This window comes from Benincasa hispida, chromosome 1 (assembly GCF_027475165.1).
Source record: "Benincasa hispida cultivar pf3 chromosome 1, pf3_genome.v1.1, whole genome shotgun sequence".
Classification (NCBI taxonomy): domain Eukaryota; kingdom Viridiplantae; phylum Streptophyta; class Magnoliopsida; order Cucurbitales; family Cucurbitaceae; genus Benincasa; species Benincasa hispida.
The window spans coordinates 79,117,630-79,134,133 of record NC_143478.1 but is presented as its reverse complement, the minus strand read 5'-3'; the positions used below and the strand labels follow the sequence as shown (position 1 = coordinate 79,134,133).

General features: G+C 33.4%; 2 protein-coding genes across 2 annotated transcripts; both read right to left on the bottom strand.

The window, feature by feature from the left end:
* Positions 1 to 717: 717 nt before the first annotated feature.
* On the bottom strand, positions 718 to 8,041 carry DL1 (dynamin-like protein). Its single transcript, XM_039050724.2, has 16 exons — positions 7,687 to 8,041; positions 7,073 to 7,136; positions 6,881 to 6,988; positions 5,450 to 5,551; positions 5,005 to 5,055; positions 4,833 to 4,894; positions 4,346 to 4,436; positions 4,117 to 4,181; positions 3,716 to 3,910; positions 3,480 to 3,599; positions 3,226 to 3,296; positions 2,896 to 3,121; positions 2,359 to 2,409; positions 1,528 to 1,756; positions 1,196 to 1,335; positions 718 to 1,106 (listed from the first exon to the last, which is right to left on the bottom strand). Exons 1-16 carry the CDS (start codon positions 7,813 to 7,815, stop codon positions 978 to 980), a joined length of 1,833 nt encoding a protein of 610 aa, XP_038906652.1. The 5' UTR covers positions 7,816 to 8,041; the 3' UTR covers positions 718 to 977.
* Positions 8,042 to 9,990: 1,949 nt separating this feature from the next.
* Positions 9,991 to 14,603, bottom strand: LOC120092596 (UDP-glucose 4-epimerase GEPI48). The gene is made up of 9 exons (XM_039050736.2): positions 14,089 to 14,603; positions 13,509 to 13,558; positions 12,921 to 13,056; positions 12,422 to 12,523; positions 12,068 to 12,295; positions 11,820 to 11,898; positions 11,242 to 11,324; positions 10,674 to 10,765; positions 9,991 to 10,273 (listed from the first exon to the last, which is right to left on the bottom strand). The coding sequence occupies exons 1-9, from the start codon at positions 14,275 to 14,277 to the stop codon at positions 10,183 to 10,185; spliced, it is 1,050 nt and encodes a 349-aa protein (XP_038906664.1). The 5' UTR covers positions 14,278 to 14,603; the 3' UTR covers positions 9,991 to 10,182.
* Positions 14,604 to 16,504: the final 1,901 nt, after the last annotated feature.

The following is a 16,504-nucleotide window of genomic DNA, read 5'->3' as shown; positions in this document are numbered from 1 at the left end:
CAATTCATCCATCAAAAGAAAAAAATAAGCACGTCTAAATTGACTCTTAGAATAAAGTTCAAAAAGTCAAGCGTAAACCTATAACCAAAGACAATCTCACCACGCACTATGGAGTCCTTATTTCTAGATTTCTGAATACCATGGCAAAATATTTAATACAATGGTAGTATGAAAGATCATGCTAATTCTATTCAATATTTGAAACAAAAGTACTTAACTACAATGAAATCCATAAAATAAAATAATACATCATTTATTGACATCAGATGTAGAGTGCAAGCAGTATCTAATTTTTTTTTTAATAAGTGCTAATTATAAACAATACCTTGAACTTTGCCTTTTGTTAAAAAAAAAAAAAAAAAAAAAAAAACTATATTCTTATAAATATTATAGAATTACCCTTGAACATATAGGTTTCAAAACAACCATTATTGTAGAAATCCTTTTGAATGCTGTAAAACAAAAATATGAGTTGTCACACTGTTCTAAAATCTCAATTTTGGCCTCACAATCTGACAAGTTTCACTCCAAAAGTAGAAAAGGTCAAATGATCATATAACAAAATAGAACCTTTTAAAAGAATAGATCTTTTCAAAATAAATAGCAAAATTTAGGAGTATTTTCTTTAAAATAAATATCTATTTAATTATCTGTGCTCCAAAAGAGAAGATTCTCCTTTCTTTTTTTTTTTCCTCCCCACTCCAAGTAATTCAAAACAAGGAAAAAGAAACGCAGGTATTTCTTCATATAATATTTGTGTAATTGGTAATCTAGATATCGGTATCCATATCCACGAAGGGCGTCGAAGAAAGATGGCGAAAATCACTTCTTTATATAGCGTCGGAAAATGAATACAACAAAAATCAGCTTATCCAGCTAACCTTCTTCCCCGCAATGTATGAATGAAAGAATTGTGCTGCTGCCATCTTCGCTCCCAGATTCCAGATACAGAAGAAGATATTATACATGTAACAATCTTACTTTGACCAAGCAACTGTGTCGATTTCTGCTTGTGCACTTCTGTATAACTCGAGCCTCTTTGCTAGGGCAGAACGCCGCTCCATGATCGCTGGATCCTCGTTCAACAAAGATGATAGGCGCTTTTGCTGAAAGGGAAATAGCAAAAAATTTGTAACATGGGTAGAGAGGCAAACTTCGAAGGTTTGATCATATGGGAAGAGGGGAATTGTTTTACCTCTAGTTTTCCCAACTCGGTGAAAAAGTGGTCGAGGAGGCTTCTTTTGGCCTCTCGTACTTGACAATAAACAATAGACTTCGGAATCGAGTTCCGTAAGCTTGCACAAACCATATGGACATAAGATAGCACCGTTGTTCCTGTAATATGCCACAAGAAAATACATATCATTGATAGATTATACTAGATCCTCTAGAACATATTCAAGAGGCCAAGTTCCAAACAGGTAAATGTGACGAACTAGGCTGATTGTTAATCAAACATGTCTTGGATAAGAAGCACAGGAAGTAAATAAACGGTAAGATAGTCCAATAATACAGTTGAAAACCTACCGACACGCCTTAGATATGAGTCATTGTATCGGTCAAAAATTGAATGTGTAGGGTTGCCGCCCTTTTCAATATCTTGAGGTAGCTTCCGGAAGAAATCAACTGTCAGGTAACTGCACTCCATATCTACAAGCTGAAGTGATGCTTTCTTGCTTTGCTCCCTCATTCTTTCAAGTGACTCGATAGCTGCGTTTCCTACCTCCACTCTAAGACCAGGATACTGCTTTAATTCCTGAAAGCAGTGAAAGAACATTTATGCACAAGATTTTTTTTAAAAAAAACATAACCTTATAATTCAGAAACTGGGGATATTTTCATCAGTCTTGATTAAGTATTGCCAATTAATGTAGGAATGAAGATTGAAGAAGGCAGGCTTCATCTCTTAGGAAGCAGCTCAAATCAAATTTAAACAAGTTCTATAACTTCAAAGTTAAAATTTCACTAAACTAATAAATGTATCACAAAAAGTTCATTGAACATTTTGTGAAGCAGCTCAAATCAAATTTAAACAAGTTCTATAACTTCAAAGTTAAAATTTCACTAAACTAATAAATGTATCACAAAAAGTTCATCGAACATTGTTGGACCGTTTCTTCCATGAGTGAACAGTAGGGCTAAAAAAAAGTTCTTTTTTTTTTTTTTTTTTCAAAGACAAAGCACGTCTCATGGACGAATATTTAGGTGCAAGAAGACAAATAATGTAAATGAATCAAATTCAATACAAAACTGTTTTAAGTTGGAGATCACCAAACCAGCTGCAGTGAATCATAACACTCTAAAAATGTGGAACGTGATTCTGATTAAGTGTAGCATATGTAAGATTCAAGAACATACTAGAGTTTCACCCATAGCTTTGTGAACCAGATCCTTCAATATGGCATGAACCTGAAATTAGTGAAAAAAAATATATATATATGAAGAATGATGAGTATCCAATAGATTCTTAAACAATGGCAGTGATCTCTATCTGATAATGAGAAAATACACTGAAGAATATATTATAATGCATCGGTGCTCAAGTAAAAAAGTGAAACACATGTAAACACGTTAATGCTAAAAATAAAAGTATGCTTGAAATGCAATAGTTGGTGACCGATCCATGGAGGAAAGATTTTAACAGGTAAGCAATAATCAAACAAAACTGATCAGTCTAAAATTCAGGTTTTAACAGGAAAGAAGAATTGTTGGATCAAAATCCTTGAAGCAGAGCCCAAGAACAATAAAATGCGCAAGTCAAAACCACCTTCTAACAGCTGAAAGTCTATATGGCAAATTTTCATCTCCCCCTCCCCCCCTCATGCGCCAATATTTCACAAAGTAAAGCATAAATTTCATGCATTCCAAAGTAATACCAAGTTGTTTTGTGCATACCGCATCAACACATGCCTCAGCTGGGCCTCTAATAGTAACTAAAGTAGATTCGATAAGACGGCGATATCCTTGCTCAGGAGCTATTAAATGAGGTTGATATCCATCAGCTTCAGTAATAAGCTTCTTTACATTTTCCATTGACAGTTGCCTATCAAACTGCAACCTCTTCAGAGCAGCAGGAAGTTGGTCATCAAAGACATTGTAAATTTTATCACCACCAGGACGCCTGTAAAGATATCAGGATATGAAATTGCTTAGAAAACATGACAAAAGTCATCAAGGAGGAAGCACCGCGTATTACAAAAGAAAACAAGGGGAACATAAACATACACGCCATCAAGGTGTTCTTTAAAATTCTGATCAAAAGCACGACAAATCTCCATAATCATGTATAGTTTTCCCTGCATTTAACAATAAAATGAACATAAGAGAAGGTAATTGAAGAAACATATATTAATATCCCCTCCAACCATCTTACCGAACCTAAAGCAGAACAAGTAAAACTAAAACAATAAAAATGAACCCTATTAGATAGGTTTAGAACCAACAGACTACAGACAGCCATTGAATTTCAAGGAACTTACTCCAGCATCATTTGCAACAGGCCTTCCAAGACGGCTTAGTTCAGATTCAAGTTCTGAAATGGTTTTGTTAATAAGGTTTTGAATGCCGGGGATTTTGGACTTGATTACCGTTTCAAGATGCTGAAATTAACATTGCAATTACAAGAAGTCAAAGATCAATAACCACAATATGCCACTTTACACAATTCCAAAAGGGGGAAAAAGAAGGAAATAGACAAAATAAATGGTAAGCATACCTTTGAAAGGACCTTTGCTAGATGCTCAGAGCCCATCCTATGGGCAAGGTGCTTGTATTCTTGAGTGCTAGCAAAATATTCACGCTCCCTACGCCTAGCTGCAATCATGTCAACATTTTTGTTGATGTCTGCTTGTGAACGATTCACAACACCAACCCAAGGAAACTTCAGCCTGTAAGCTTTGCCTTCCAATATCTTAGCAATGCAAAGAATGCGATTTAGAATACATGATACAATAGGTAAATACATATCCATCAAATCAGGGGAAAAAAAGATCCAAAATATCAATTCTCTGAAAAGGCAAAGACAAACCTTCTCAATTTTTAATTATTGTTCTTAGAAAGCGGCTTATATAATTATATTATTTTATGTTTGATGTAGAGGGAGTCAAAGAAACTTACATCAACAGCATCTGTTCCCTTATCCATGAGATCAATCTTCGTCAACACACCAAGAGTTCTCTCCCCTAAGAGAAAAATAGCAAAGGTTAAAATACCTTAAAATCAAATTTACTCCTTTGAAGAACACACTTGAGAAAATAACAATGAGAAAGAAATTAACATAGAGTATGCAAAATGCATTTCTTTTAGCAATGAATAGTGACAAATGGCTTGAAAGCATTGATGATACCAGTAGGATCAACTTCACGAGAGATTTTAATTGCATCAGATGTTGCCAAATCTTGATTGGCAGGTGAAATAGCAAGTATAATACAATTAGGCTGCATGAGAGCAAAGCAAATAAATTAATAAACAGAATGAAATTTAATCCTTTCTAACAATGGAAGTACAAACAAAGTTACAAAACACTTGCAGAAGTATCACAGATGGGGTTAAGGCATAAGTTTTTCCGCTAGAAAAAGGTAAAACAAAGCTAAGAGTTAGACGACTAATATCCCCAAAAAAGGAAAAGAAAAAAAAAGGAATCCAGATGGACTCAACTCATCCGATAGACTGTACAAGAAATAACCAAATCTCACTCAATTTCCTTCACACACAAAGGAGAGAGAGAGAGAGAGAGAAGGAAAAAAAGAAGCATATGAAAATTGATGTGGATGACGAGAGACTGTAATAGATGATTAAAATCAAAAGAGCACCCACTATTTGCCAAACCTTACCTTTTCAATATAGGACCGAACCATCATTTCAATTTCTTGAACAATACTCTCTGGTTGCCCCTCTGAATTTTGCAAGAGAATACATAAATTGTCACCATGTAATTGCTAAATTAACAAAATTAAACAATGGAACAAGGAGAATAAGAAAGCAGAATAAGCTGATGTGACTTACCGACAGCTACTTTCGTAAGCCCAGGAAGATCAATAAGTGTCAAGTTTACAACTGCCAAGATTTGAAAAATACAGAGAATATATGAGCGGATGCAAGGTGTATGAATGCTACATGTGTCAAATATGTGCAGTCAAAAAACATAGCAGCATTAGTATCCGCTAAATATTTCCAAGATGCATTTTCAAATCAATTTAGAAAATAAAAAATGGTTTTCAAAATAATTTCTCAAACTCTCCTAAATCTCAAAATACTATTCCAAGAAGGTCAAATCTCAACCATGCAACTTCATGAAGAAATATTAGAAAAAGTTATTTCTGCTAGACTGGAAGAACAAGTCTTCGACTAAAGAAAGTCAGTTAATCGTTAATATGAAAAAGAAAATTCATATATGCCACACAAGTGCAAAAGAGTATTAAAAAAATCAAAAATCAAACATTTGACCTACCATTGGGAGAATATATACTGAGATGAATTGGGACACTGGAAATTTGTTTAGAACGACCAGTCTCTCGATCCGTCTCATCTTGAATTTCCTTTCTGACAGCAACTGCAAAAATAGTTTGTGCAGTAAGAAAAAAAGTAAGATAAACAATCATTTATACATTTTTGCACCCTCATTCAAAAGTGTACACACAGAAACATAAGCCAACCACTTTGTCACCACAACTTGTTATCCAAGACTTTTGCTAAATCAAATCATAAAAACATGAAAATTCCGCAAATGCATTAAATCATCGATATCAAGAAATACATAAAATAGTACTCATGATCTTTTGCAAATGAATGAAACACAACCTTGCCGTCTATAAAGCACCAACACTTCTAAACTGGCGAAGTGTCAGTGTCAGACACCCACACGTCCGACACGCCAGATGGCATGTCCATTATTATCAATTTTTTTTTTAACCTTATGACACGTCAAGACACCAAGATATGCCTAGGACACGCTGGTGCACCAAGGACACTCCATATACCAAAATAATTAAAAATAATGAAACAAGACCAACGATAGACAACCTATTTAAGGGCCATTATAAGCCGATTAAAATTAACTGTTCAGCCCAACTTTTTCAAAATTTTAGAGTTTTTATACACTTTCTCCATATGAAGACACTTCACCCCCAAGAACTTAACCCACAACCTTTTTCAGAAAAATAAAAAACCCACTATGCTACCCGATTCTTCTTTCTAACTTCATCGACAAGGGTGACTTCAACTTCAAGACGCACGACCACGAACAACTTATGTGACTTTTCTTACAGTTTTTTTCTTTTCTCATTTCTGTTTTCTTTTTCCTTCCGTTTTTATTTTTCCCTTTTTTTCCACTTCTGTTTTTTCTTACTTTTCGTAAAATATATGTGTGCATATTTCACAATATGTCAAATTATGCAAAAATATATTTATTTTTGTAAAAAGAAAATAAAATAAATAATTTGTCTCCAATGTGTCGTATCCTACTTTTTTGTAAATTGACGTTTAACCATGTCTCGTATTCGTGCCGCGTGTCAATGTTCGTGCTTCTTAGGTTGCCGTCAGTCCCCACATAGAGAAGAATAGAAATCCATCACTCTACCATTTTCACATTACATGCATCAAGCCTGACTATTGTGGCTCAAACTTCCCCGATAATTTTTAAAAAGAGCTGCAATCTTTGTCAATGATTAATGATTCTATTGAACTTTCCCAAGAAGTTTAAAACTGAGCTGAGTGCTTAGTCTTCATAGTGCCGTTTTTTACTTAATGGTAAAATTTTGTTATATATGTATATATATATATATATATATACACACACATATATATATTGATAAATAAACATTTTCAAAAATAAAGTTCACAAAAAAAATGTGAAATATTATGTTAATATAAAGAAATTTACCAAAATCAGTAAATCTTTTCCTGGGAAGGTGGAGAAACTCTGCATACTCTCTGCTTCCTTCGTCACTTTTATGAAGTTGCAAGACAAGAGGTCGCCTAGTAACAATACCTGTAAAGCATTGTGCACTGTTTAGTCAAAAAGTGCAGTCTGCATATTTTACTCGTCGAAGAGTCCTAGTCATCCATTAATTACCAGATCCACGAGGTAAGAAATCCTTGCCGACAATGCTTTCCAACACTGAAGATTTTCCCGAACTCTGCGAGAGAGAAATAACGAGAAAGGTTATTTCTGCTTGGCTATGGCTAAGCGTAAGAGCTACAAAGCTCTCTCCAGTTAAATCAGCACATAGTAACAGAGAGGACGTCCAGTTGGTAGAAAATAAGATCATGGAGAAGCCTTATGCCATCAAGAATGTTCCGACACAAAAAACTTATCGCGGCGACACCGCGGTTGTACTTCAGTTTGGAAATTACCCAACGTCTATCTACCGAACAGAACTTTCGGCTAATCACACGGATCCACAGTACAAACTCGATTTCAAAATTAGACAACAAAATAATCTATTCACAAAATCCTCCATGTTTAATATTTGACTGAGCAACAAAAACCTCCGAACTAACGATTCAGGCAGTAAAAATCTTCATCCATTCCAAAAGAAAGTAAAGTATAAAGAAAGAGCAAGAAGATCTCAATCCCAGAACAGCACCATCAGCTCAGATCGCTAAACTAGTATTGACGAGACAGAAACAAGCACAGTTAGATGAAACAGTAAGGGAAAAAGAAGAAGAGAGAGATCGGAAACAGACTTGGCCACCGACGACGGCGATAGCCGGCAAGGAGTCCCAGAGTGTAGGCAATGCGCTAGCTTCGCCATGGTCACCAAGCGCCGTACAAGCCCTCTGAATTTTGTTAACGAGAGAGATCAGATTCTCCATTTTTAGCAATCAAAGATCCAAATCCGTCAAAGACAGTCAGATCAGATCGGTTTGATCCGACGACTACTCGAAGCAGCGACGATGTTCGAAAGAAATTCAAAATCCAAGATCTCCGGCTCAGAGAGAGAGAGAGAATCGGGTTTGAAGAAATTGGAAATGGAAATAGAAAATAGAGAGTGGCGGTGGAAAGCACACGGCTCCTCTTTTATACTTCAGAATTTGTAACGCACTCTATTTCATTTTTATTTATTTTTTTAGTTCATGCTCTCTTTATTCTCTTAGTACTATGTTTATTATGAAATGCAACATAGTTCAATTGACATATATTTTTTTTTTAAATATATCATAACTTAATTGAAATATATTTTTTTTAGTACATCATTTGAATCTTTTTAATCTGCATCGTATTAAGAAAATATTAATAAAATAAAGTATTGTGATTCAAACTAAAATTAATTTAAAATTTATAAATTTGTGTGGAATGTTCCTTTAAAATTTCAACCTAAAGTAATGTATTACTCTAACATTGTTAAACTTCCAAAGCTTAGAAGAAAAATGATGAATTTTATAAAAGTGCATCGAGATCAAAATAAAGTCAAATAAAAATGAAATTTTAAGAAAGCAATATTTGTCAAAATGAACATAGTCCATCCTACATCAAATATGTACTCTCCATCTCGAAATTTCAATCCCTCACATATTATTTAAAAAAACAATGTTTAGCGTAATTGAAGATTTTTCACATCAATTTAAAAAAACTCACTTTTCTATTATGTCTAATTTATAAAATCCATAAAAATGAGCAGCTTTACAGATTCAAACTTTTCATGTTTAAAAAAAAAAAATCCCTAACACTAAACCTTTGTCCACATTTGAGTTTCATTACTTTCCCTTTTACCTTTTTTAAGCTTAATTTTCAAAAATAAACATTAACTGTTATTGTTTTTTAAATTGTTGAACATTAAAATGATGAAGAATCTGGTAAAGAGAGATTAAGAAAACAACCACATTTATTATATTACAATTATTTTTTCAAGAATTCTCAAACCTTTTGATTTAGAGTTTATATCTTAATCAATTGAGTTATCTTCAAATTGAAGAAAACTATCAAACTGGTCAAAGCTAAAGAAACTCGATAAATGTTTGAAAGTGATTTTCTATAGTATTCAAAATCACTTCGAAACACACTTTTAATAATTTAAAATTAATCAAATATTTAATTTTACAGTTTAGGACAAAAATAACTCTTTAAATCACTCCCAGTCATGCTCTTCAGCACCATCAGAATTGATTTTGAGGTGTAAAGTGCAGAAGATTCAAAACTCTTTAAATTTCCAAACCGCAATGACCATGTGAAGCAAAGACAAAGACACAATTCAAATATTTTGAACCGTTGAAAGGGTCCACTCTCTTGAAAAATCCCTCTTCTCATGGAGATTGTCGCTTGGATTTAGCTTATTTTTAGACGCACAATCTTTGTTTGGCTTTATCTAAACTCATCATAATGCCTTTTTGTCATTACCAATTTACCATTTTTTTTTCCCATTCAAACTCATAGCTAATCTACACCATTTCAAATTCAAATTTCAACTATTCCACTCTCAACGGCCAGTTCATGCCCTTTTTTAGATCCCATCATTTAGTTCCATTGTCTAGCTTGTTTGTTACCGATTTAACGAACGCATCGCCCTCTCTTTTTGCCCTATTACTCCTGATCCGAAATACTCTTTTCTTTTTGGAGAAATCCAGTTGTATATGAGTCCAAAGGGAGGATAAGAAAAGGCTTAGAAGTCTTTCAAGAGCAAGTAACGCATAAACCGAAGACCGATCTTACAAACCTAGTGGTAATACCCGGTTTAAAGAGGAGGTTTGGCATTAAATCAGAATAAGCTGTTAATGAATTTCCTGAAGCAATATCCTGATTAGGCACCTCTTAAGGAAGTTAGTGAGTGACCTAGTAGTCGTAGGGCATGGGCGGGATAAGAAGTTAGGGAGAATACCGTAGCTCAGTTCAGTACTGCTTTACTAAAGCTTTTTCCCGATCAATTTAGAAACCATCAAACTCAACTCTGTCCCTGTTATAAGAAATGCAAACGTCCACGTGACGAAACTGACCAAAAACTTAACCAAATAATGGACTTGGAGCTAAACAAAAGCAACCAACATGTTCAGAACTGATAATAAAGAAGCAAAAGAGTTTTTTTTATTAAATAGGCTTCAAAACATCGATATCTCGTGATGATCAACGGATCATAACCAAGAGGTTTATATAACACAACATAAAATACATCTATGAGGAGAAGTAAAAGTAATGCAAAAGCGAGTAGGATAAGAGATGGCCTCAAGAGTTAGTATAAGTATAAGCCATTAGTTGGAGCTTGGAGATTCATAGCCATAAGGATTCTTGCTGGCCCAGTTCCACTGATCCCGGCACATCTCGTCGATTCCATATTTTGCTCTGCATTCACAAATGAAATTGTAAGATGATCTTTTCAATAACACCCAACTTTCAAGGAACATAACAAAACACAAAACTATCCTGGTCTCTGTTTTTGTTGTTTGGTTCAAGAAATGCAAACTAAATTTAACATTATATCATAACAGAACAAAACAATGAGCTTTGGTTATGAGAAAATGTGTTGTAAGTAAGTCCGATACAGCATTCTACATCTGCTCGACTGCGGAAAATAAATTGATAAAGTTGTAATTTCATCCAGTGTTTATGAAGGGCTAGTTAATACCAAGTTATGGCTGTGAAAGCAAGCTAAACCCACTTGACATGACATATAGGAAATAGCAGGTGGGGCGTAAATATATATAATCTATAAAGGAAACCATTAAAGAATAGGGAGACATACTTCCAGTTCAACTCCTTTTCTGCTTTGTGTGTCGATGCGTAGACAATTTCAGCATCACCGGGTCGGCGTGCAGACATCACAAGAGGAATTTTCTGGAACAGAGAAATTAACCAGTGAATTCAGGTGGGAGGTGAAGTAGAGCCATGATGGGGTAAAGAAACATTCAAAGACTTCAAAAGTTTTAGGGTTGTTCAAGTGGACAAGAACTAAATTAAGAGAGAAACTAGTTATTTTATTTGTGCTCGTGGTGGAAGTGTCAGTGAACGGTGATGACTCTGTTGTGGATGGGCGATAGGTTATTGAAGTTCCATCACCATCAGATTTCCCTTGGATCCATCCATACTTGGTAGTTGAATCACAGTAGCATCTCTAATCTGAAAACTGAAATCCTAGATACGAATCCCATTATTGTCATTTAAATTAAGCCTAGTTTACCATAATAAGAGGAAGGCACTGAAACCAGGAGCACATTACTCATAACTAAGAACACCCTTAATTCTAATTACTACCTATCCAAAGAGATCGAGTTTCTTGGTAACAAATGCAAATAAAATAGAGCCAAAAATACCTTTCCAGATGCCTTTTCAAAAGCTGCAACCATCTCCAAGACTGATGTACCCTTTCCAGTTCCCAAATTGTAAACTTCACAACCTATCATAACATATACTGCTCAAACTCTTGAATGATTTAATTTTAATTTGTCATTATTAGCTGTTGTGGTTACAAAAAAAGAAAATTCTTGAAAGAAGAAATCAGAGAGAGACAAGAAAATTTGAACACAATCAAATTGCCTCCTTATAAGCAAATAACAATTCAGTGCCCCAAACCTGTATTAATTTTAACAGGGCAGTTGCCAAAATTTTAGGCCACACAATAATGAACCTGGGACTTTTTTTTTCTTCTAAAACTCAAGACATTAATTACAAATTGGCCCTGTACATTACTCTCTCATCTAACGTAGGAACATGCCTTATTAGAGAGTTCACGATATTCTCACGGCATGATGAATGTTATTACTTATTAGAGCTCAAAATAGATATACAAACATCCTCCATAGTGGTTCTTGACATATAAATAAAAACTAAAAAATCAGGGAAATTTACTATCAACTACCAGAAGCAAAGAGCCTGAGAGTGAGTGTATTACCTATACCAGCCACATCTAACTTGCGCAATGCAGCAATGTGTCCATCAGCTAAATCAACAACATGAATATAATCGCGTACCTGCAAAGGATATTAGATCTTTTAATGATCATCTTTCTCCATAAATTTCACTTGTATACATTAGGAAGAGAAAATTATTGGAAGCCTCAGACTAAGCAAATCAGGAACAGCAAGAAAAACCACTAATCATCCAAACAACATGATTCTAGTGTTCCTATAATAAACTTACTCCGGTTCCATCTTTTGTTGAATAGTCGGTTCCAAAGACTGTCAAGGCAGGACGCCTGCCAACAGCAACTTGCTGCACGAAGGGCATGAGGTTGTTTGGGATTCCACGGGGATCCTCACCAATATAGCCACTGGGGTGAGCACCCACTGGATTGAAATATCTTAGCAATATGATTTTCCATTCAGAGTCTGAAAGGTAAATGTCACGGCAGATTTCTTCTATGAAAAGCTGAAAGCACAGCAACGGTGCAATAGTGAATTGATGAGAATTTCTTTCGTGTGATGGTCTACAGTTAGAATTTAGACATAATGAAAGATCGACTACAGTGCACATTAAATAAAAGGACTTCTATACCTTGGTTCGTCCATACGGGTTTGCTGCAGAAAGGGGGAATTCTTCTGTACATGGTACCTCCTTTGGCCAACCATAAACGGTGGCTGAAGATGAGAAGACAAGCTGAAATATCAAAATAATTACAAAAATAATTGTTCAGGAAATTTGGTCTTAAAATAACAAGAACATTAATCTGAATAATAAGAAACCAGAATAAAGAAAGAAAAGTCATGCTTTTCACTGTTTGTGGCACAGAGTTGCTACACCATTTAAATTTTGTGGACTATGCATGTTAGGGTAAGATCGAGGAATGCCCAAACTTTTTCCCTAAATAAAGCTAGAAATTGTTCTTGAACTAAAGGTACCAAACTTAAATCATAATTAATTTTACAGATGAGCAACTTAAATGTAAGAGAAAAGAAAAGGTCAACCTTGCATATTCAACAATAAACCCAGGAAACGTTTCTTTTCAGTTAATATCAATAGAACAATACTTTTACTAGCAATGACATAGGCATACCTTTTTACACCCATGGGCCGCCATGACTTCCAATAAAGTAATTGTTCCAACTAAGTTGTTGTCATAGTAAAGCAATGGTTTCTGTACACTTTCACCAACTGCTTTCAACCCAGCAAAGTGAATAACAGCATCAAATCTGCAATGAAGATTAGTCGACTGAGAATTACAAAGGCTCACTAACCATGTCAAAATATATAAACAGTTGAACACTATTATTCAAATCAAATACAAATAGAAAAATTTACTTCCTGTAGATGGAATTAAAAGATTGTTCTAATAATAACTTGTCAATCAATATGATTGCCTAAACGATCAAAGTGCTGAATTCTATCAAATTATAGGGTGATAGGAGATTATATAAGATCCCAAATTAATCTTAGCATGGAAGCTTACTTGTGTGCCTCACTTGTACACGGGTGGAGCCCCCTCGGCATCTTTTTTACCAATTTACTTAATCAAAAAAAGAATAAAAGCTTCCATTTAACATCGATTCGAGACCTAAATTGTGGGCAGTAGGGATGTTAACTAAATGAATCTCTATTTTCCTATCCAACAAAAGAACTGTTCAAGAGCAGAGCAAGTCCTTACGGTGTTGAAGCAAACACCTTGTCCAAAGCCCGTTTGTCCCTGAGGTCCAGCTAGAGTAAAAGAAAATTACAATTCTTATCAAACCAATTCAGAAACACATGTATATACATCATTATGCAATGTTTTGCAGAATATGACAGCAATTCTAATTTAGATAGAAGTCAGGAATGATCAAACAAACATTTCAGTAACAGAGAAGATGATTCGTCCCAATTTCGAAAAGTAGCTTCAAATATTACTAATACTTCATAACTGAGAGTGAAAAAAAAGTACAGCAACAAAGATGGAAGAAAATCAGAAATCCCCAAAAGCATAAGAAAAAAATGATAAACAAATAACGTCATTGAAATAATCATATTATTTAATAAAACAGCAGAAGAAATTGGAAACAGCAAGAAGATGAGAGCAAAACAGAAATTCGAAAAGCTGAATCAGTTGAAGCGGAAACAGAAAGGAAAACATAATTAATTAACGACCAACGCATGAAATCAAAACAAAACAAAACGAGAAAAATGAAGATCGGTTTCAGGAGTAAACATGAAGAAATTTTTTTTAAGAAAATCAGAAGCGAAACGGAAACCTTATGAAACGAAAGGTTTTTGCCGAGATCGCCGGCGAGCTCCTTGACCCGACGAACAGCAATTTCAGAGGAATTGTCCAAATTATCAACGACGACGGTCCGGTAACCGCCAAGAAGGAGCTGAAGAACAGTGTGGCTTCCAATGTAGCCAGCGCCGCCAGTGACAAGAATAGCTTTCGCCATAACCATACAAGAGAATGAAGAAGAAGAAGAAGAATTAACCAAAAGGACTGAAAGAACAGAGTATTGAAATCGCTGAAGAAGAAAGGTTTGGAAATGGAGAACAAATTTATACAAATTGAAGCTAAACTGAACTGAATGAGAATATAAGAAAAAAAAAAACAAAAAAAAAGTTCTTGTTTTTTAATTTCCCCCCTTTTTCTTTTTCCCTTTTTTTCCCCTTCTTTCTAAAAGGTTCCTTTTATATATATATATATATATAAAAAAAAAAAAAAAAAAAAAAAGTAACGTGGAAGGGGTGGTGTTGACATTGTACCCCACAGTCACGAGAATCTACGATGAACATTAAAATATCTGCCCATATTGATAAATTAATAGGCTCAATATCGTAATATCGCTCTAAACATTGATATTTTACTATATTGGTAAATAAATTCACTCATTTTTTTATATTCACCTATTAATTTCAGTATAAAAATTTGTAACTTATTTTGAAAAAGCAACTTCATTATTTATTTAAATTGATTTTATCGATTTTTTATTGATAGAAATATCATATTAAATTAAAAATGTAAAATTAAAATTTCAATATAACAACATTGATATTTTAATTTTTTTTATCATTCATGTTTATTTAATTTTGGAGATTAGAATATATGTTAAATTACAAATTTAAGCCTTAAATTTTCAAATTTTATTACATAGCCAATGGATTTTTCTTTATCAACGTCTATGAACTTTAAAAAGTAAGGTTTTTTTTTTTTTATTTCTAAATTTTAGAGAACGGATCACTTTATTTCTTAGATTTCAAAACTTGAACGAAAAGGAAAATATGTCCTTGTTCTTTCTTAGGCTAGTGAGAAAATTATAATTGAGTATTTTCTAAATTTTGGGTACTTGATTGTCCAATTTTGAAATCTATAGATCAAATTACCACAAACTTCAAATATTAGAGATCAAGAACATAACTTATCCAAAAAAATATCTAATAAATCTATAAACTTTTAATTTTGTGTCTAATTGATTATTGAACTTTAAAATGTCTAATAAATTCTTTAACTTTTAATTTCATGTAAATAAGTTTTGATATTCCAATTTTGCATCTATTACTAATAGATTTTGGACTTATTCAATACATTTTTTTTAAAAAAATCACGAACATTGAAACGAAATTGAAAATTTAATGTCTAGCTAGATATAAAATTTAGAGAATTGTTGATTTTGAAAACGGTTAAACATAGAAGAGAGCTATTAGATACAGAATTAAATATTTAAAGATGTATAAGACAAAACTAAATGTTAAGAGATCTAGTAGATATCTTTGAAAGCTCTTTGACCTATTATTTATATAAAGTTTGGAACTAAATATGTATTTTAACTCAATTCTTTCTTTCAAAGAAACATGTATGAGTGAATATTCGAACATTTGACCTATGGTCAAAAGTATATGTATTAACTTTTTTTTTTTTTTTACAATATATGAGATAGGGGACTAAAATTCATATCTCAATTTTTTTTTTCTTTTTTTTTTTTTGGTATAACAACAGCAAAGATGATGGATTGAAACTCAAACCTTGAGATTGATAGTACAAATTCATGTGTCATGTGTATTAACTAGTTGAAATATTCTCAAATGGACTATTTTCTTTCTCATTTGATTATCCTAAATTGGACCATGACTATCATCATTATCATTTTTTTAGTTCAACAACTGCAATAATAGAGGATCAAACTATCCATCTTTGAAATGAATATTATTATTTTATCTACAGAACGAACCACTTTTTTTTTGCTTTTCTCATAGTAAATATCTTGAGTTCTTGCATGAAGTAGTAAAAAAAAAAAAAAAAGGAAAGAAGAAAAAGAAAAACAATGGTTGGTGTGGAGGTAATTTTGGATGTATAACATCAACATAAACAGATAAAAGTTCTTCTCATAATCAAAATGAATAGAGTAAATATAGAAAAGTGTTACACGTTGCTCAAACATTATCTATTTCTTTTCATGATAAAGTACTAATTACCAATGGTTTGTCAAAACGAGCATAATTGAACAGCCATAAAATTTGTACAATCAACCTTGAAGTTAAAAGTTCAATTACCTCACTCGAAGTTAAATATAAATGGATGATTTGATGTTCTATTTTTCTCTTTTATGTCATTGATTATTGTAATAATAATGACATAATCTCTTTTGTTTGGTACAAACAAACAAAAGTCCAAACAAACAACTCATA